The sequence below is a fragment of the Macrotis lagotis genome, chromosome X (genome assembly GCF_037893015.1).
Source record: "Macrotis lagotis isolate mMagLag1 chromosome X, bilby.v1.9.chrom.fasta, whole genome shotgun sequence".
NCBI classification, from domain to species: Eukaryota; Metazoa; Chordata; class Mammalia; order Peramelemorphia; family Peramelidae; genus Macrotis; species Macrotis lagotis.
Genome location: NC_133666.1, coordinates 644,855,132 through 644,876,058, shown reverse-complemented (window position 1 = coordinate 644,876,058; position 20,927 = coordinate 644,855,132). Strand labels below are relative to the sequence as shown.

At 55.2% G+C, this 20,927-nt stretch overlaps 1 protein-coding gene across 1 annotated transcript; it reads left to right on the top strand.

Annotated features, from left to right (window-relative positions):
• Positions 1-3,576: 3,576 nt before the first annotated feature.
• CBARP (CACN subunit beta associated regulatory protein) lies at positions 3,577-18,688 on the top strand. The gene is given in 10 exon segments (XM_074204534.1): positions 3,577-3,668; positions 3,778-3,923; positions 4,366-4,427; positions 4,882-5,044; positions 7,057-7,228; positions 7,602-7,757; positions 9,314-9,518; positions 14,088-14,256; positions 17,141-18,347; positions 18,350-18,688. Coding segments are annotated over 10 exon segments (2,574 nt in total). The 5' UTR covers positions 3,577-3,620; the 3' UTR covers positions 18,596-18,688.
• Positions 18,689-20,927: the final 2,239 nt, after the last annotated feature.

Sequence of the window (20,927 nt, the reverse complement as noted above, 5' to 3'; positions counted from 1 at the left end):
GGAGGTGGAATTACAGGTTTTACTTCCTTGGTATATCAGTTAACTTTTCCCAGCTTCCTGGACCTCTAAAGATCTTAAAGCACTTTTCTTAAGTTCATGTTTCTCTTTTATGGCCGGGGGTGCTGGGGGCACATGGAACATGATATGTTGAAAGCCATCCCCTAAATTGGAGATTAGGTGAGGAAGGGAAGGACAAGACCCTAAGAGTTAGTTCATTCTCTTAGACTATCAGGAGGACAGAGGAATGTTAAAGCTGGGAAGGTCCTTAGAACCCAGGATGTCAGAGCTGGCAGGGCCCTTAGAACTCAGAATATCAGAACTGGGAGGAGCTTTAGAACAGAGAATGTCAGACCTGTCAGAGCTGGGAGGAGCTTCAGAGCTAGGAAGGCCTTAGAACATAAGGGTGTCAAGAGTTGGGAAGGCCCTTACTTAGAACATAGGGTGTCAGAGCTCGAAGGGATTTTAGAATATTTACTTTCAAAGCTGAGGCACTGGAACTTAGCACACATCTAGTTATTTTATTCATTTTACAGATGAGTATTCTGAGGCTCAGAGAGAAGGGACTTGATCAAGGTCTCACAGCTAGTGAGGGAAACCAGCATTTACAATTCTTTGACCTGTGCAGGGCTCTTCTGGCCATCACCTCAGGACTTTCCTATGACCACCTCATCAGGTTTTCAGGTTTTCTGGGTCCTCCCCCCAGGGGTATTGGGGAGAAACAGCTGTAAAACTGTTTCAGCACTGATAGATGAGAAGATAAGGGCTTTCTTTCCTTTTTTTTTTTTTTGCCAGCTCTATAGTAGGGTTTCGAGGCACATTTTCACAGCTCCTTCAGAGGTATCCTCTTTGAGCCTTCTAGCCACCTTCCAGAGTACAAAAAAGCACAGATGATGGAAAGTAGGCTTGGAAAGGGGAAGCCTCCCAGCCCACTGTTGTAGTGTTAGTCAATGGCAGAGTCTTAGGTCCCTGTCCTGAGGAAGGTGGGCAAAGAATCTGCCAGATAAGGATCCTGAAGGAGAAAGAGATTGCGCTGGGGGTGGTTGTTGCCAAGCCCTGGTCAGGTCTGGAGCAGGGCTTTTTGGGGATCTTACTGCCTTGTTCTCTAGGGCCTCTCTTCTTGAAGCCCAGGAGTCATCTTAACTCTTCCAGCCCCATCCTGATAAGAGAGGAGGTTTGAGAGCTCTCCTTGGTCCTCCTCCCTCACATCCATTTAACAGTTGAGTAAACTGACATTCAGGAAAGGGCCTAAGATTTCAAAGGGAGACCCTGGGAGTCAGAAATCAGCTCTCTGACTATAAATCCAGCGTCTCTTCTCCTCTGCTGGGCTCTGTGCTCCCCACCCCACCCCCATCCTTGAGAGGCTGTGACCAGCCCACCTTCAAGCCCAGCCTGCTTCCCCAGCTCCCTGGGGCCATCCGTTTTGCCTGGTGCCCGGGTCCCAAGAGGCACCACAACAAACCTCAGCCTCCCTGGCAACCTCCCCCCACCCTCCCCCACCCTCTGCAGGAGCAGTCTTGTTCCCCTGGTCCTGTTGCCATGGGAACTGGATTCTTCAGGGCTGGAACAGTTGCTGCATTCTTCTTCGTTTCCCACCCCCGGGGTGGGTGGGTGGGGGGTGTTCGAGGCCCCTGACCCTGGAAGTCCCAGTCCTTCCTGTTTCTCCCTTCCCCAATCTTTGCAAAGTCCCTTGTGAACCCCAGTTCTGGGATTCTGGGGAGGCCCAGGGATAAGGGCATCTCCCCCTACTCCAGGTAGCACCTCTAATGGAAATACTTCTGGTGCTGGGGACCCCCCTGAAAGAGGCAGCTGTTTGGGGGGGACTTCCCCAGGCCCTCTGGCCCGCTTTGTTCACTGCGATAAGTCTACACAAGTCTCACTCAATCAGGACTCCCTCTCTGGGGCCCGGTGCCAGCACCTCGCCTCCCTGGGGCTCCCTTGTGGAGGGGGGTGGGGAGGAGGGCTTTTCCCTTCTGCACAGGGGGTGTGGCCCAGGCACTAACCCTCCCTGGTTTCTGGTTCCCGAGTCACCCCAGACTTGCTCTGGGACTTTGGGCCAGTCCCTCTAGCTTCTCTTTGCTTCACTTTCCCTTCTTGTCAAAAGGAGAAGGCTACCTGAGGGGACATGGGCCTGGGAGGGGGAGGGGGAATTGGGAATTAAATTATTGAATTAAAATGGTTTTTCCTCTTTTTACTAAACCTTATCTTTTAGGAGGGGATGCTCAATGGGTGAGTGGGGGAACGTGGATTTTTTAAATTAATTTTTCATTTTTTAATGAAGTGGTTTTTATGAGGAGAAAGAAGCTGTAGGGCAGGAATTCAATTCAATTCAATAAACATTTATTGAGGACCTAAGTACCAGGTCCTGTGCTGGCATGAAAAGAGGCCTGAATTTCGTCAGGGGACCCAGATTCCAATGCTGCCCAGGTGACTCTGGGCAAGATCCACACCCCAACTGGCCATAGAACAAGGCGGGGTGGGCCAAATAATCCTCATGTGAAATGAGCCTAAGAGAGCCCTGTAAACCACCTCCTCCCCTTGGTCCAGGACTGGACCTGCCCCTTCCACCTCCACCAGCCGCCCCCCCAACCTGTAGAGAATCATAGGGAGAGAATAGTTTCTGGGATTGAGAATTAGGGGCCCAGCATTGGTGGCCCAGTTGGGATAATGTTACTTTTGAGGGAAAATGGTGTAGCCCCCGGGGAGAGACCTTTGGACTAGGAAACAGGAAGACCTGGGTTCAAATCTGACCTCAGACACATACCAGCCAAGTGACTTTGGGGGTGTCACTTAACATTTCAGCACCTCAGTTTCCTCATCTGTAAAATGAGGGGGGTTGGATTCAACCGTCTAGGACCTTTTCTAGCTCTAAACTTGGGACCTTGGGGAGTTCTTTTTCTCCCCCCTGAGACTTAGTTTGCACATCTTGGAAATGGAATGCTGCCTCTCAGCCTTGTTTGGTGTCCGTGGGGCAGGTGGTTTCATTTTGATGAGTCTCCTTCTCTCCACCTGGGAGATGGGTCTTTTTTTTCTCACCACACCCCTGGGAGCCTCGGAGTCAGGAGGGCCCTTCATTATTGTGCTTCTTAAGTTGGGGAGGGAGGAGCCCAGGTCTAGCTGCCCCCCCACATGCATCACATCCAGATCCACCCTGTGACAACTCGGTGACCCAGGGGATCCGTTGGCCCCAACATCTCCTCCTTCGCCTCCCACTCCCCAAGTCCCTGCAGCGTGGGGAAGGAGGGGGAGGGGAAGCAGTCTGGCTAGGAGCCGCTGCTTGCTCAGCTAGCGCTGCAGCGGGGGTGCGATCGAGGGGGCCCCCCGAAGGCCGGCTCTGGGGTCTGGTGCATGGAGCATTGGACTCACCCTTCTGGCCGCCTCGCCATTCTCCTTGGAGATGGTTCTGATCCCATTCAGAGCTGTGGGAAGGAGCAGAGAGCCTCCTGGCAGCTGGAGGGAAGAGGCTGGGGGGTGGGGCGGGGGGAGTCTGGGGGAGTCAGCGCCCAGGGAGGGGACTGAGTGAGTGCCCGCCCCCTCTCGTTCTCCCTCCCTCCCTCCCTCCCTCCACTGTGGCCCTGATCCCCGCCTTTCCCTCTAGGAGTTCTCTCCAGCCTGGCTAGATCATGAGCGATGACTTAACTCCATGGGACAATATCACTGCCAGCCCCACGGTGAGTGATCGGGTGGGGGGCAGGCCTGTGCCCCTGAGCTGCCTTCCTTGGGGGCGTGGAGGGAGGCCCCCGGGGCCTGGCTGATGCCCTCGCCCTGCTGTGCCTGCAGACAGCATCTGGATCGGTCAGCCCCCAGGATGGTTCTGGGCTGCTGCTCGTGCTGCTTTCAGTCTTCATTGGGGGGACCCTGGTGGTGTTGTCAGGAGCCCTGATCCTCTGCCGGCGTTGCTGGGATGCCCACCGCAGGTACTCCAGGTAGGAGGGCCCTGCCAGGGTCCCGGATGCTTCCTCCCTCCCCTCCCCAGACATGGTCCATCGTGGGGCCAACTGGACCAACTTCCTTCTGTCTTCCTGGTCCTCTTAGAGAAATGGGCTCCTTCCCTCAGTTTCCCCACCTGTAAAACTGGGGACAATGTGACTTACTTGCCCTACAGGAGAGTTGTGGGGGGAAGCCCTTTGTCAACCTGATAGAACCATGCTTCTTCTTCCTGCTGTTGTCATCTCTCCTCCCTAGCTCAGCCTTTCATCTCCTTTGCCTTTCCCCCCTCCAGGGAAGGGGTTGGGGGGCAGGGAAGAAGCTATGCGGAAGTCAGAGGGGTGGGGGGAGGGTGCTCATGGAGCCCAGTGACCGGCATTAGTGATTTCAACATCTGCTCCTGTTCCCCCTTTGCTGTTGTCTCCTCGACCCTGACTCCAGAGCCAGCGATGACCCGGAGAAAACCACCACCACCTACCTGGAGGACTCCCAGCCTGCTCAAGGTGAGAGCTGTCTTTCCATTCTTACCCAGGGACCACCCCCAGTCTCCCTACATCCCTCATGTGTCCCTGGCAGGCATGTGGGTTGTGTGTGTATGTGTGTGTCTGTGTGTATATGTGTGTGAGCATGTGTCTGTGTGTATGAGAGTGCGTGTGTGTGTGTGTGTGTGTGTGGCAGATGTGTGTGGCGTGGGTATGTGGTGTGTGTGTGTGAGTTCGTGTGTGTGGGTGTGGGTGTTTCAGATTGTGTGTGTGTGTGTGTGTCTGTGTGTGTAGCCTCCAGAGAGTCCTCACTCAGAGGTTACCATGGTGATGGTTTGAGGTGGTCAGGTCCAGAGTTATCTATTGCAAGGAAGAATGAGGCAAAGTTTGCAGTAGGAGGAGGGTCAAGGGTCTTCCCTGGACCTCGGTTCCTCTGGCTGTTCTGCCTTCATCTGACAATGTCCTTTCCCTGCAGACATCACCATCAAAGTGGACGACCCAGAAGGCTTGTCATCTTCTGGTTATCGAGATGTGGACACCGAGCGCTTCCTGGCCACCAGCTCCACAGGCCGCAGGGTCTCCTTCAATGAGGCAGCCCTGTTTGAGCAGAGCAGGAAGGCCCAAGAAAAAGGGCGGAGGTAATCATCGGGAGAGCTAATACTCAGGGCCCTGTGGAGGAAAACAAGTCTCCCCACTTTAGAGATGAAGAAACTGTGGCTCCAGGAGTGCTGGCTCCCAATTAGTCAAGAAGCAGATGATCTGACCCTCAGTCGGATGCTCTCTCCTAGACTGCACCCAGTCTCCTGGGCACAATGGGCTTAGGCAACATGCCCCTCTTCCTTTCCTGCTAGAGGGGGCTGGTGGGGGCAGGAAAGGGAGAAGGGAAGGGATAAATGAAAGAGCTGTTAAATATGGGATTTGGAGTCAAGACAACCAGGCTCTGAGGCTTATGGTCTGTGTAATCTTGGGAAGGCTCACCTTATCTCTGGGACTGTTTTCATCTTTTAAAAAAGAGGGGGTAGAGGCAGCTAGGTGGCATAATGGAAAGAGTACCAGCTCTGGAGACAGGAGGACCTGAGTTCAAATCCAGTTTCAGATGCTTGATACCTATGCTCTGGATACCTAGCTCTGTGACCCTGGGCAAATAGCTTCACCCCAATTGCCTCAGTTTCTTCATTTGTAAAATGAGCTAGTTAAGGAAATGACAAACCACTCCAGTCTCTTTGCTGAAAACTATTGAACAACCACAGTGCCTCTAGTCCCTATCATTTTACATATGAAGCTGCAGAAGTCCAGAGAGGTACACTGGCAAGGTCTCAAGGGTAATCAATGGAAGAACTGGAATCATTGGTAGACCATGCTGCATAGCCTCTTGCCTCTCTGGGACTCAGTTTTGTTACCTGTCAAATAGGGCCAATAATCCCTGCCCTTCTGTTGGACTTGTAGGGTATCGGAGCTGGAAGGGCTACTATTTTATTTGACCTATTTACATGTTTTAGGGATGCTCTGTTTCATTCTATAGCCCCTATCCTTTCCCACCCCAATGAGAACCTCCCTTCTAACAAATACAGTTCAACAAAACAGTAATTCATTTTTCATGTGTGAAAGTGCATGGCCCAGGGGGCGGCTAGGTGGTGCAGTGGATAAAGTACTGGCCTTGGAGTCAGGAGTACCTGAGTTCAAATCCAGCCTCAGACACTTAATAATTACCTAGCTGTGTGGCCTTGGGCAAGCCACTTAACCCCGTTGCCTTAGAAAATCTAAAAAAAAAAAAATGCATGGCCCATTCTGTACCTGAGGCCCATCACTTTTCTGTCAAAAGAAGGGAGGCATACTTCTCCATAGTGATGTCATGATGTCTGCTGTCAGTGGATAGGAGTTCTTATGTCTTTCAGTGTTACTTTTTTTTTTTTTTTTTTACAGCAGGAGTTCTTAAACTGGGGTACTTGAACTTTTTGTTTTGTTTTTTAATATTTTGAGAGTTATAGTTTATATTACACATTTAAAGGTCTAATAAGGATTCACCAGACTGCCCAAGAGGCTTCGGATGCAAAAAAAGGTTCAAGAATCCCTGCTTTAAAGCATTATAGTCATTTTATAAGTAGTATTTCTGGTACCATTTGTTTTGTAATTTATCAGTTCATATAAATCTTTCCATGTTTCTCTGAATTCTTCAGTCATTGCTTCTTATTGTAAAATAATATTCCCTTTTATTCCTATATCATAGTTGTCCCCCCCCCCCAGCTATTCCCTAGTCAGTGGGGAATATTTCCTTTCAGTTTTTTTTTTACTTCAAAAAGAGGCTGCTATAAATAATTTTATATAAATAGGAAGCCTTCCCTGTCTTTGATCTGTGTGTGTGTGTGTGTGTGAGTGTGTGTGTGTGTACCCTTACATACATACAGCTTAATTACTTTTTTCCACATAATTTCAAATGTTTTTCAGGGTGATTGGATCAATTCACTGCTCTGGCAAAAAGCTGGCCATTATATCCCCGGCCTTTCCAAAATCTGCCATTTTTTAACCTTTCTTATCTTTTGGAAGCTGCCTGGGGCAGTCCCTTGTCCCTTCAGTGGGTGGTGGCAGAGCTCCTGGGTGGGGCTGCTGGGGGGGTCAGACTGAGGCCCACAGGCTCCTATGCCCCTCACAGGTATACCTTGACTGAGGGTGACTTTCACCACCTTAAGAATGCCCGGCTTACCCACCTCCACCTGCCTCCACTGAAGATTGTCACCATTCACGAGTGTGATTCCAGTGAGAACAGTGTTGCCATGACTCCCCGCCTGGCATCCGGCTCCAAGACCAGCCTCTCCATCTTCCAGGTAAGCTCTATGGGGTCCCTGCCACATAGCCTTCCCTGGACAGGGTTTCCCCATCTTTGTAGGGCTCTCCGGCTGCTTTGGGCCCGTGGACACAAAGCCTGGCACTAGGGAGGAGGGCAAGGGTGGGGAATGTATCAAGAAACAACACAGGAAAGAAGAGAAAGAGGTCCCTTGAAGTAGGGCCAAGAGGTTCAATATGTCAAAACTCAGTGTGAACGCAGGAGAGAGAGAGAGAGAGAGAGAGAGAGAGAGAGAGAGAGAGAGAGAGACAGTGCCCATTCCCTCCATCACATCCACTCCACTTCTCCTTTGCCCTTTGCCCTTGTCACTCCCCCCTTCCCTACACCCTCCCCAACCTGGCTCTATCCTGCAGCCCCGGGTCAGCGCCCCGGTCCCGAAGGCCCTCACCGGCCACTCCATGTGCCCCAGCTCCGCCCTGCCAGGGGACCCCTACAACTCCACCGTGGACACAGCCAGCTTCGCGGAGGCCAGCCCGTCTGCGTCCACCGACTCTGGGGAGGGCACCTCGGTAAGCGGCCCAGAAGGCCCCAGGCCAGAGGAACAGAGGCCCATCCCTGCAAAGACTTCAGAACTGGGAAGGGGGAGGGAAAGTGTTAAAAAAAAAATCTCATCCTTGTCCATTCCCTTCCCCTCATATCTTAATAAAGATAATTAATCCAATGAGCTTCCACGGGGACACCAGAGTTCTCTTCTTAAGTGGAAAGAAACCTGAGAGCTAGGACACCTGGGCTTAAATTCCACTTTCTGTGTGATCTTGGGGAAAGTCTCTTTTCTTCTCTGTACCTCAGTTTCCCCTCCTGCACCTACAGGAATCTGACCCCTCGATCTGGTTTAGATTTAGTTGAGAAATGATCCATTCACATCAGTGTGGTATAGTGGAAAGAGAGATGGCCTCAGTGTCCAGGAGACCTAGGCTTGAGTCTGGACTCCATCTCGGTGACTGCCTGCTGGCCCACAGTCCTCCTCTGATGGTTTCTCCTTATGTTATTTGGAGACAATACCTATGCATCTCCGGGACCTTCAAGGGTTGGTGTGGAGAAAATATGGTAGCCTAGGGGTGGTGGATGGAGATGGTGCAAGTGCCCCTCTCCTTGGACCCACAGGCAATGGGCCATGGCGGGTGAGAGGGGAGGCATAGAGTGAAGCTGTAGGATTGGAAAGCTGGGGAAAATTTTAACCTTAGTTAGTCAGGGATCAGCCTAGGGACTGGACTTGAGATTTCAAAGTTGAGAGCCCAGGTTTGGCAATCATTTCACCCAATCACACTGCCCAGAGATTTCCATGTGGCCAGCTCTATTTAAAAAAACCCCACCAAAAAACCCCCCAGACCATTAGGACTAATCATGAAATCAGTCAGGAGGGACAAGGGGGCACAGGGTAGGAATAATTATCCCCATTTAGGAGAAGAATAAACTGTGGCCTAAGGTGGGGGGGGGGTCAATTTACCCAAAATCACACAGAACTTGGATGAGAAGCCAGATTCAGGGATTTCTACTACTCTAGAATTTTCAGGGTTTTTTTTTAATATCCCTGTACCCTTTTGTCTTCAGCCCTTCCCAATAAATCTGATTTAGACTTAGGGTCAGACAGAACCTTGAGGTCTCCCCTTTTCTTTGAGTTTGAGGGGATCTAGGAAGAGAATATGATAGGAATGAGAAGATAACAACACATGTGGTCCCTAGATTACTGCCCTTCCACCATCACAATCTCTACCTTGTACCTTCTGCCCGAGCTCCAACACACCTGCAGTCAGTGAGAGTGTGAGTGTGTGTGAGTGTGTGTGAGTGTGTGTGTGTGTGTGTGTGAGAGAGAGAGAGAGAGAGAGAGAGAGAGAGAGAGAGAGAGAGAGAGAGAGAGTGTGTGTGTGTGTCTGTGGGAAGGGGTAAACGAGTGCCTGAGGATATCTTGGTCTCCATCTGCATGTCCAGGTGTGAAGTGTGATACCCATCTAGGTGAACGATGTGAACAGTTGAGGGAGAAAGTCGGGGAAATGGAGTCCAGAGGACTGGGGTACCCAGGGCCCTTCCCGCCCTGACCCTTGCCTGCCTCTCCAACCTCTCACAGCTTGATGCTGGTGCCAGGAGCTCTGTGGCAGGTGCTGGGGGAGGCAGGACAGGGGAGGCCAGCCCAGCTCCAGGCTCAGGCACCGTCCTGCAGTTCTTCACTCGCCTCCGACGACATGCCAGCCTTGAAGGGGCCAGCCCCTACTTCAAGATGAAGAAGTGGAAGCTCGAGGCCAGTCACCGGGCTTCCAGCTTGGACACCAGGGGTAAGTGGCAGGATCCCCCTCTACCCTTGCCAAGACCTTATTCTGCTTGGATCAACAAGTGAGTCCTAGGGTTGGCATCATCCTCAGGATTTGGCTTGACAGCTCCTCCCAAAGCTCAGAACTTAAACAAAAAAGGGCATCAATGAATTCAGATGAGGGCATTCCCTCTCTGTTGCTAGCTTGTTGGAAAATTTGTTGGGCAATTTAACCTTTTGGGGCCTCAGTTTCTTCATTTGTATAGTGGAAAGACCCCTCATCTGAATCTCACAGGGCCTATTGTTAAAAAAACAGTGAAATTATGTAAGATGATTAAACTTTTAAGAAGTCCAGGAAGCTTTGGGGTCTGGCAGTGAAGGGTGAGCCAAGGCCTGGAACACTGGTGCTCAGAAAATTGTACCCTTTTTTTCCTGGGGAAGAGGCTTTCCTTCTCAGCAAGACTGAGGTATTAGCCAAAAGGGCCCGTATGGAGTCAATACACAATCAGTATTTGTTCAGTTGAATGGGAGCATCTCAGAATTAGGGCCTGAGCTTCAGAGCGGAGCCTTCTATCAGCAACCTGTTTTAATCCCTCCAGTGAGAGGGAGCTCACTATCTGTTCATGGAATGGAGGGCACCAGTTTGGATCTCTGGAGGCTGATGTTTGGCTCAGAAGCTGTGGTTCCAAGAAGGATGCCTCCCCAACAGTCTTAAGGCCTTGGGGAGGAGGCATCAATACAGACAGAGCTTATTTATTCAGCTCTATAGGGCGGGAAGGCATGGTGGAGTTCAGAGATTCATTCCTAGAAGATGGATCTCTAACTGGTTATTAAGGAATAATCACCTTTGAATATTTGCAACGTATTTTGGTTTCCTGTGCGGAAGAGTTTCATTATGCCTATTTTACAGATGGTAAACTGAGGCTGGGAAGTTCAGTGACTTGGATGGCCTGGTGGAAAGAATCATAGGAGAGCTGGAGGAGAATCCTGCCTCCTGAACTTAATAATTGTAAGATTTGCTGGCCTCTTAAATCTTTTTGAGTCTCAGTTTCCTCATCTGTAAAATGAAGCTAACATCTGTCGTACCCTTCCCTTCTTCTGTGTTGGTTGTGAGGTAGTAGATAATGTGTGTTGAGTGAGTGCTTTGTGAGAACATTAGGTCTCGATATGATTTTCCGTTGCCATCACTGTTATCACCAGGAAGGGTCTGGGGGGGTGGGAATAGAGATTGGCATGGGAGGGATGAGTAAGCCCTCCCTTGAGGAAGAACAGAATGTGAGGCCCAATGGGCCGTGGAGAGAGATGGCTGATGTTGGCGGGTTTTGGTCCATTCCAGCCTTAAGAGTTGTTATTGGTAATTATATTTAAAATTGCATTTCAGGGTCCAAGGGGTCACGGGATTCTTTCCTCCCAGCAGCCCCTCAAGGTAGGGGGTACACATGTTGTTTTATTCATTTTACAAGTGAGGAAACCAAGGCCTGGAGAGGTGCTGGTAAATGTCAGGGTCCGATTCTGCTTATTGTCATGGGGGTGGGGTGAGGGTGACTCTCTGTTAGGTGAGGACTGGCTGGGGGGTCAGCTGGGCAGGTCAGTGCTTGGGCGCTTCAGTTGTTGCTTCCTGCAGTCACAACCTTGCTGGTTGGCCACCTCTCCTGCGCTGATCCCAGGCCTCTGGAGTAGCCCAGGGACCACAGCGAGGAGTGGCCCAACACTAGGTGGGGATGAGCTCAGACAGTCTCGCCTCTTTCCTGACTCACTTTGTTTTGTTTCAAGTCCCCCAAATGTAAACGGACTCCAAATTAGGCCCTTTCCAGGTGTATGTTTGTGTGGGCGGTCTATGCGTGCTCAGGTGTGTGACTTTCTGGCTTTCAAACTTGTTGTATGACTGTGGTTAAGTGAGCTGCCTTCTCTGGGCCTCAGTTTCTATAAATGTGGAAGTGAGCAGGTCATTTCAGTCCAATGAAGAGATCTCACCTCAGTGCCCTGTCCTGGTCTTGGAGCAGGAAGACTTTAACCTCCCCTCCATAGAGACGGAGGGATGTGTTGGGCTCAGAGGTGAGAGAATGTAGGCAGATAGGCCTCCAATCCTATCCTTGAGGTTAAAATGAGGGAATGTTTGCCAAGCTCCTGGGTAACCTTCAAAGCAGTCTGCAACCCCCCACCTCTTAGGAAAGACTCCCAAGGAGCTCTGCACCCAAACAGGGGTCTCCTCTGACCAGCACCTCTACCTTCTAAACGGACAAAGACAGTCCTCAATCATTCATGGCCTGAGTCCTTGAGAGAAGAGGGTATGTCCTCCACACCTCCTCACGGCTGACTCTGAGCAGGCTTCTTTATTCCTCTGTGCCTCAGTTTTATTTGTTAGGGAGGCAGCTAGATGCTGAGGCCTTCCCTCCCAACTCTGACCTCTGTTCTAAAGGCACTCCTGGCTCTGACACTGGGTTCTAACTGCCTTCCCATTTCCCACATTCTGTAGTCTTAAGGACCAGAGGGTCTGACATTAGGTATGTTGTCTCCTCCTTCCACAACCCTTTAACATTTTCTGATGTAACCTCTTCCCTCTCCTCCCAAAGCCCTGACCTTCTATGTTCTAAAGTCCCTCCCAACTCAAATGGTCCATGTCCTAGGGTCCTCCCAGCTCTGGCATTTTCCACCCCCAAGCCCAGGCCTTCTATGTTCTAATGGTCCTCCCAGCTGACATTCTATTTTAAACCCCTCCCCCAACTATGATATTCTATTTACTGCCACTCCTAGGGAGTCTGGCTTACCTCCTAGGCTGGAGTGCCTTGCCCAGGATCACCTTCTTCAGATTCTCCCCAACCTGCCCTCCCCATCGTGGCCAAAATCAGGAAAACATCATTTTAGGTCACTAATGAGTGGAAGATTTAATTAAATGGAGCTCTTAAAGCCACAATCCTAGCTGAAGTTCAGTTGAGCTCTTCTTCTGAAAGGCCTCAATGAGAAGGGCAGGGTTAGGTCTGGAGCAGGTCAGCTCTGTGGATGCGGTGCTGGGCCCTGGATCCACAGCCTGGGTGATGCCTCTCACCAGGGTGGTCTCGAAAACAAAGCTGGTCTGGACAAACTGTCAAAAACAGAGAGGGAAGGGGGAGACCGGGGGGGCTGGTGAGCTGCAGGAGGGCTTAATTTCTAGGGCATTTAATCTTGAAAATGCAGGAGCAAAAAGGGTGGAGGAGAGGAAAGGAGGAAGAGGAGGAAGCCTGGGTATGAAGGTGGGGGGGGGGAGACAGACAGACAGATGGACACAATTCAAGGATGAGGCTCCTGGGCCCACCTGCTGTGTATTGGTACCCAGGGTCTTAAGGTCAACGTCTCCATTCCATCCTGTGTCATGGTAGGATGAAGGAGAGAAAGCCGGCTGGTGTTTGCAGAAGAATAGAGTAGGAAGGGGTCTCATTGCTCGTTTTGGGAGAGGTGCAATCTCCACTCTCCTCAGGGGGAGCAGCAGTTGCCCCAATCGGCCCAGCCTGGCTTAGTGCAGAGCAGAGGGAAAGCCAGTAGAAGACAGAGAGAGACAGAGACATACAGAAAGAAAGAAGAGGAGGGGGGGGGGAGAGAGAGAGGGAGAGAGAGAGAGAGAGAGAGAGAGAGAGAGAGAGAGAGAGAGAGAGAGAGAGAGAGAGAGAGAGAGAAGAGAGCACTGGTTTGATTCCTGGAAGCGATTAGAGCCAAATATAGTTGTAGAAACTGCCCAGAACCTGTTTGCCTGGTAATGCCCCCCCTCCCACAGGCCCCACAGCAGGAGAGCCAGTTTGCATCAGGCTGGCCCCGCCCACCTGGCGCTCTCCTGCCCATCTGTACCAGTCTTGGCCATATCCCAGACGTCCCTCGTTGTCTGGGGTCCCCCCCTCCCTGCTCTTCCCTCTGCCCTCCATGCACATGCTTTGGAGGAGTTTAGACCTTTGACTTCTTTGGTCTGGGGACCTCCCGGGCCCCTCCTCCACCTCGGTCCAAGATCTGAGAGGTTGATAGTGCGAGTGGGAGGCTGCATCTGAACCCTCCTCCTCCTTCCTCTTAAGCTGAGACAGCTGGTTCCCTGGCACTAGGTCATGCTGCTTCTTTCCAGGTCCTGGGTTCAAATCCTCCCTGGGCCTTTTCAAAGGTGGTTTGAGATGGTCCCCCTCGGGCCTCTTCTGGCTCTGGGGCTAGGGTCCCAGGACGAGGCCACTCCCCATCTGCTTCCCAGAGGGGGCGTCCTTTCTCGGCTCCTCAGAACTCTTCTGCCTCCATGTCAGTTCACCAGTGTCTTTCCAGTTGGAGGGTAAGGGCTTCCAAGGCTGGAAGGGGACCATGTAGATCAACACAGGGTAACTATGTCCATCACACCTAGGTAGAGTGTTTTGAGCTTAATGAACCCCCCTAAGCAGGCAGATCATTCAGCCTTATCGCTATTTTACAGATGAGGAAACTGAGGCTGAGAGGGGTGAGGCTCCTAAGTGTCTGGGTGAGCCTCGAGTCCTCCCTGGGCTGAGCCGTCTCATGCGCCATGCTGCTACCTCTCATCAGTTCTGTCTCCTGGCCTGGACCCCATCTGGGGCAGGGTATCCTCACTGGTGTGCCCCCTTTCTATCTGCAGGCTCTCCCAAGCGCCATCAGTTCCAGCGGCAGCGAGCCGCTAGTGAAAGCATGGAGCAGGAGGACCGAGACCCCCATCAGACTGACATCATCCAGTACATCGCCCACAGGGATGACGTGGCCTTCCAACCGCTGGCTGGCCCCACCAGCCCTCCACCTACTCTCGGCAGGTATTTTTCAGTAGATAAGAGGTGACGGTTGGTGGATGTGGGGGGACCCCTATAGAAACCCTGGCTCCCACAAAGAGGAAAGGAGGGGTGTCCCCCACATCACTGACATTTGAGTTATTTCTCTGTAACTGACTGGGGCCCTCTCGGGCCAGGGAAGGTGGTTTAGAGACTGGTTCAGTGGAGGGGCCTGGCTGCCACATCTGGCTGGCTCGGTAACCCTTTCCTTTCCCAGGTCTGCTTCTCCATCACAGAATAAGCAGGCTGGCTTAGCCCGGGGTTCTTAATCTGTGGTCTATGTTTGAGAAGCTATATGGATAACTAGACTCGATAACTAGATAATTTTCCTTTGTAACCCTGTGTGTTTTATTTAATGCATTGAAAACTTTATTCTGACAAGGGTCCTTGACCCAAAAAGGGGTGAGAACTCTTGGCCTAGATGTCAAAAGGTCCCTTCCCATCTCATTCTTCCACAACTGGCCTGAACCAGATATGGTCCATTTAGATAGGGGCATTGCTCACCCATGAACTTGGTGGACATCCTATTGGATCTCTCCCAACTCCTTGGGGGCAACACTGACGGGGTCTCCACCCCAGCTTCCCATCCACCACTAGCTCAGCAGCCTTGATTCTGGCCCTTGGCTGGACTAAGCTGGTGGTGCTTTGGGGTAGGAAGCAAGAAGCAAGAGAAGGCTTTCCTGAATCCCTGGGGATGCTCCCTTCTGTGGCCCCTCCTTTCTTTCCCCTCTAAGGAGTGGGGGGGGGGCTGACCCATGGCACACTTCTCAGTTTCTGCCTAGAACTTCAGAATGTCATGAGTGGGAATGGTGGAGGCCATCTAGTCTACCCTGTAAAACTGGACAGACTGGGAAATCGAGGCAGTCCCAGACTGTCTCCACTGATTCCTGGCCGCCTCATGGCCCTTCTTGCCAGGGGTACCATGGCTCATCTTTGCTAGAAGGGCCCTTGGAGGTCATTCAGTTCAGCTCATTCCCATTAGAGATGGGGGAGACCAGTGACTTGACTCCTGGTCTTTCTCCTGGGGTGCCCCATCTTCCCCTCCTCTGTATCTACTAGATGCTAAAAGCTTGTTAGCACTTCTCCCTCCACCACAGCCTCTCCAGCCAGTGGGGGCTGGGGTCCTTCTCACTTTTCTCCCAGTCTATAGCAATGGCCTCTTATGACCGCCAGTGGCTCTTGGCACCAGCTCTGGCTTGCCTTGCCTGCCTTCGGAACGTCCTGTCCTCCCTGTTCTACCTCCTGCCCTCTGCATTCAGGCTGGAAAAGCTGCTTCCTACGTGACCCTTCCTCTCCCACCTCCCGAGTCTCTGACTTGGCAGCATCTCAGGCCTGGAAAGCACTCCTCCTCCTCCCAGATCTCTCCTTTTTCAAAAATTCAGCTCTTGCAGCACGTTCCCCCCATCCTCTGACCCCCACCCCGACCAAAAGTACCTAATATCAATTTTGCAGACTAGAGTATGGCTCTCCCTGGAATAAGCTCCCTGAAGCCAGGAGGCATTTCACTTTGGTCTTTGTGTCAGAGCCTGGTATCTAGCAGGTACCTCCTAAATGCTTCCATAGAGTTGGGGGGCAACAGGTGGCTCCTCCTCCCTCCCTGGGAGTCCTGAGGAGTCCCCTCTGCTGGCCTCCACCCACCAGGCTGTCTCAAGCCTCTCACTAGGATATACACCCAGTGAAGAGAAGGTGTAGGCAGAGCCCATAATACCCAGCTGGTACAAAGAAGCTGCTGCCCCCGGCCCTGGGCTGGGCTGGGGGCCAGGAACCCTTCCTGGATGTTGGATGGGAGGGAGAAGTCTGACTTTAGGGCTGGCCCTTAGCAAGAAGAGAATCCCACCAGGGCCAGAAGGGTCCTTGAGACTTTAGCTCATGGGGGTTAAACTTGGGGTCCAGGATTGCTTGGAGTCTATGAACTTGGAACTGAAAATTCTGATAATCGTATTTCACTATAATGGTTTTCCTTGCAATCCGATGTACTGTGTTTGGGTCATTAAACTAGCCTTCTGAGAAGGGGTTCATAGACAGTTTGCCTAGGGTGACTGTGATACAACAGAAAAGGACATCTTGTGTGGATGCAGGGGGTCTGGGTCTGAGACCCCACGGGGGGGCTTGGCTTTCTCACCTATAAATGAAAAGGGGAGAGTGGAGTGAACCCTAGGTTCCTGCCAGCCCTAGCGCCCCCCCACTCCCACTTTTAAAAACCATTCTTGCCTCCTTGTGCAATGAAGAGTCAGCCAGAGAGCCCAGCAGATGAAGCTGGCCTCTGCAGAGACCCCCGGGTCTTCCGGCTCCCTTCCTGCGGGGCCCGGGGGTGAGTCCTGCCTCAGACACTAGAGAGCTGGGGGCCTGGGAGGACCCAGGGGTGAGTCCTGCCTCAGACACTAGAGAGCTGGGGGCCTGGCCCCGGCTCCCTTCCTGCGGGGGGCCCGGGGGTCTGGGAGGACCCGAGGGTCTGGGAGGACCCGAGTGTGAGTCCTGCCTCAGACACTAGAGAGCTGGGGGCCTGGCCCCGGCTCCCTTCCTGCGGGGGGGCCCGGGCCGAGGCAAGCTAGCGGACAGGATCAAAGGGATGCAAACGGGAAATGCTTCCCGAACCCTAAAAGTGCTGGGGGGGGGGGAGGCGGGCTCCAGGGGCTGAGCTTCCTTGTGGATGTGTGCGCGTTGGGGGGCGGCCCGGCCCCTAGAGCGGCCTTGGGCCCGCGGGGGCAGGACTAGGCAGACCGCCGCCGCGGGCCGGGCCCGGGCCGGTGGGGCCCGCTTCCCCCCGCCCCCGGCCCGGGCCCGGCCCCGGCCCCGGCCCCGGCCCAGCCCCGGGGGGGGGGGCCCTACCTGTGCGGCCGCGTCTCTGACGGCCCCGGCTCTGTTGCAGGCTAGAGCCCGCGGAGGTGCGGGGGGCGGCAGCAGCGGCAGCGGCAGCGGCAGCGGCGGGCCCGGCCGCCGGCCTCCCCGAGTCCCCCCAGGAGGGCAGCGGCGGCAGCAGCGGCAGCGACGGGGTGGAGCAGCAGCAGCAGCAGCAGCAGCAGGCCGTGTGCCGCGACCTCTGGAGCCTGCGGGCCTCGCTGGAGCTCTGCGCCGCCGCCTCCGACCAGAGCAGCGGCAACGACCAGGACTCGGTGCGCAGCGGGGACAGCGCGGGCTCGGCCGGGGGCCCGCTCCCCGCGGGGGCCGAGCCGGGCCGGCCGGACGCGCGGCGGGAGGCGGAGGCGCAGGCGGAGGCGCAGCGGCAGGCGCAGCGGCCCGGGCCCGGCGAGGGCGGAGACGCGGGGCCCCGCAAGCTGCTGCAGATGGACAGCGGCTACGCGTCCATCGAGGGCCCCGGGCGCGCCGGCGACGAGGCCGCCCCGGCCACGGCCTCCGAGAAGCGCTTCTGCTTCACCAGCGCCGGCCGCGCCGGCACCGTGTTCGACAGCTTCGAGGCCGCGCTGGCGGCGGCGGCCGAGGCCGAGGCCGGGGCCGGGGCCGGGCCCGAGGCGGAGGCCGAGGCGCAGGGCGACGCGCAGGGCGACGCGGAGGCCGAGCTGCGCCCGGCGCGGGGGCTGCTGCTGCTGCTGCCGCCGCGGGCCCGGGCCCCGCACGGGCAGCTGCTGCTCCCCGGCCCGGGCCCCGGCGTCGTCGCGGGCCCCGGCCCGGCCCCGGTCCCGCTGCCGCTGCGCGACTACAGCATCGACGAGAAGACGGACGCACTCTTCCACGAGTTCGTGCGCCATGACCCGCAGTTCGACGAGGGCCCGCGGCCGCGCCACCGCTCCCGGGCCCACGCGCGCAAGCAGTGGCAGCGGGCGCGGCAGCACAGCGACCCCGGCGCCCGAGCCGCGCCCCCGCACGCCCCGCACGCGCCGCCGCCGCCGCCGCCGCCGCCCCCGGGGCCCCCGTCCCCGCCGCCGCCCCCGCCCCCGCCGCCGACGCCGCCCGCGCCCCACGTGGCCGCCGCGCCCGCGCGCCCGCGCGCCCCCTGGCGGCGCGGAGACGGCTTCCCCGGCGCGCCGCCGCGCCTCGTGAGCTCGGGCCGCGAGGAGGAGGCGGCGGCGGCGGGGCCGGGCCCGGGGCCGGGGCCGGGGCCGGGGCCGGGGCCGCCCCCCCGGGCCGCGCGCGCTCGCGCTCCCCGCCCGCGCCCATCCAGGCCATCGCCGAGGAGGAGCCCGACGGCCCGGGCGGCCCCGAGCTGCTGCTGGCGGACAAGGTGGCCGCGGGCCTCGAGGACCGCCTCTTCCCGGGCTGGCGGCGGCGGCGGCGGCCGGGGGACGGCGCCGAGCCCGAGGCCCGCGGCCCGGCCCCGCTGGTGGCGGCGGCCGCGCCCACGTCCCCGGACCCCAGCCCGGTGTAGGCGGCGCGAGCGACACGCACCGGGGGGCGGCGGCGCCCCCCTGCCCTCCCCGGCCCGGGCCCGCCGGAGCCTAGCGGCCCGGGCACCCCGAGGCCCAGGCCACGGGCGGCGGGAAGGCGGCCCGACGGCAGGCGGAGCGGGGCGGGCACGCGGCCCGGCCCCGGGGGGCCGGAGGAGGCGGCGCGCTGCGGCCCGGGGCTCCGCGGGGCCGGAGGGAGGAGGCGGCCCGGGGCCCGGCCCCGCCGAGCCGGCCCCCGCCCGCCCCATCGCTTCTGCGTGTGCCCGGGACAAGCAATAACGCCCCGCCGAGCCGGGCCCCGGAGCCTCGCTCGTTGCTGCTAACCCTCCCCCCAAGCACCCCGGGGCCCCGGCGCAGCCCCCCCCAGACTTCTGCTCCCGAGCCCCGGCCTCATGCCCCCCTGCCCAGCTGCTGTGCCAACTCTGCCCCTTTGCCAAAACGGAACAGGAGAATGTCGGAGCTGGGAGAGCCCGCAGAGCCCCCAGCTCCCCGGTACAGGCGGGAAGGGCCCGCACGGAGGGGCCCCTGGTTTCCCGGGCCAAAGCTTTTCCCGAAGGGCCCCCGTGGCCCGGCGCGGACGGGCAGGCCTTGACAACCCCTTCGCGGTTGAGCTGCCCCCCCCCCGGACCCCCGGCCAGGATCTAGCCCCTCCCACAGGTGCTGGCCCAGGAGCCCACCCAGAACACCTGCTCCTCCCATGAAGCCCTCCCACCCAGTGCTGGGAAGGAGGCCCTCCTGGCCTGGCCCACAGACCTGCTGCTGCTGCTTCTCTCCTCCCCAGATTTTAGCCCGCGGGCAGGGGCTTCAGGCGGGGGTGGGTCGCTGCCTGACCACCAGTGCCAATCCTGGGCTCCCGCGGCCTGTTGGAGGGTCTCTTAATCCTCTGCCGCCTCTCCCCAAACGAAAGAACAAAGTTTTTGTTGCTGTTGTTGTTAAATTATTATTTATTATTATTATTGCTTCCTAACCACCCTCTCTCCTCCCTGGCAGAGCCAGCCAGGTTGGTGTTTTTCATGGAAAGAACAAAACAAAAATCTTAAAACCTGTTATCTGTAAGCTTCCCTGCTTTGGGGGGCCGGGGGGGACCAGAGTCCCTTCCGAGCCCTCCCCCCCCATGTGCTCCACTCACTCTGCCTGGGGGGGACCCTCCTTCCTTCTGCTTCAACTTCTGCATGTGAACAGACATTTTGCAGGGTCCTATTTGGTTTCTTCTTCCTTTTTAACTGTTTGTGAGTCTCTGTGTTCAAAGCACTTGAAAGAGAATGTTTTCTTGGTTTGTTTTTAAACCTAAATTAATCCACTGAGGTTGAGTTTCCAAGCTTCAATGCCTTGGCAGCCTACAGTCTGGCTACCTGAAGTTCCATCCCCTGCCCTCACCCCCCCAACCCCCCAAGTGCTTTGGGCCTAGTTTGTGTGCTCCCATTGAATGCTGGAAGTTTTTTCAATTGAGTTTATTAAAAAGACCACTTATACACTGATCCCCAGGGTTGTTGCTTCTGTGCTCCACAGGTTAACAGGGAGGAAGAGGGCCTCACCTGCCTCGCAGTGCTGGCATTTTCATATATCATAACCAAAAAGGATTGTCTATAAATGGTCACAGGAAACTGGGGAAAAAAGCCTTCCCTTCAGGAACAGACATCCTCAGCCGGTGCCCCATTTCTTCTCTGATAGGAACTGGAAAGTCATCCAGCCCAAACTCCCTTATTTAAAATAAAGTGACTCATCGTATGAACGGGGGTTTTGAACCCCCATTTTCTGACATGGAAGGATCGTTTGAGGTCAGCAATGAACTCGGCATGTGAAATGGAATTTCCCCCCATCGGGGTATGAGAAAGGAAGGAACAGGTAAAAAGTTCTAAAGCTAGGTTCCTATGAACAAGACCCTTGCTTGGGGAAGTTGCTTAGAGGCTTCCAGCAATTAGGAGGCCTAAACCAGGACCTACCTGGAGGAAATCTTAAGATGTCTTTAAAGGATAGAATTTTTAAAAATCATAAGGTTTTTTTTTTTTTTTGGTTCTTGCAAGGCAATGAGGTTAAGTGACTAGCCCAAGACCACACAATTATTAAGTATCTGAGGCTGGATTTGAACTCTGGTTCTCCCAACTCCAGGGCAGGTGCTCTATCCACTGCCCCACCTAGCCACCCCCAGATTTCTAGATTAAACTCCTTCCTTATAGGAATGAATCCAAGTTTTCCAGTCACTTCCATTGAGCCCAATTCTTTTCTTCTGGGCTATATTGAGTGGGCTTCATCCCTTGAGAACACCTAAAATTTCCCAAGACCCTCATCTCATCACCCCTCCCTCCCCCCAAT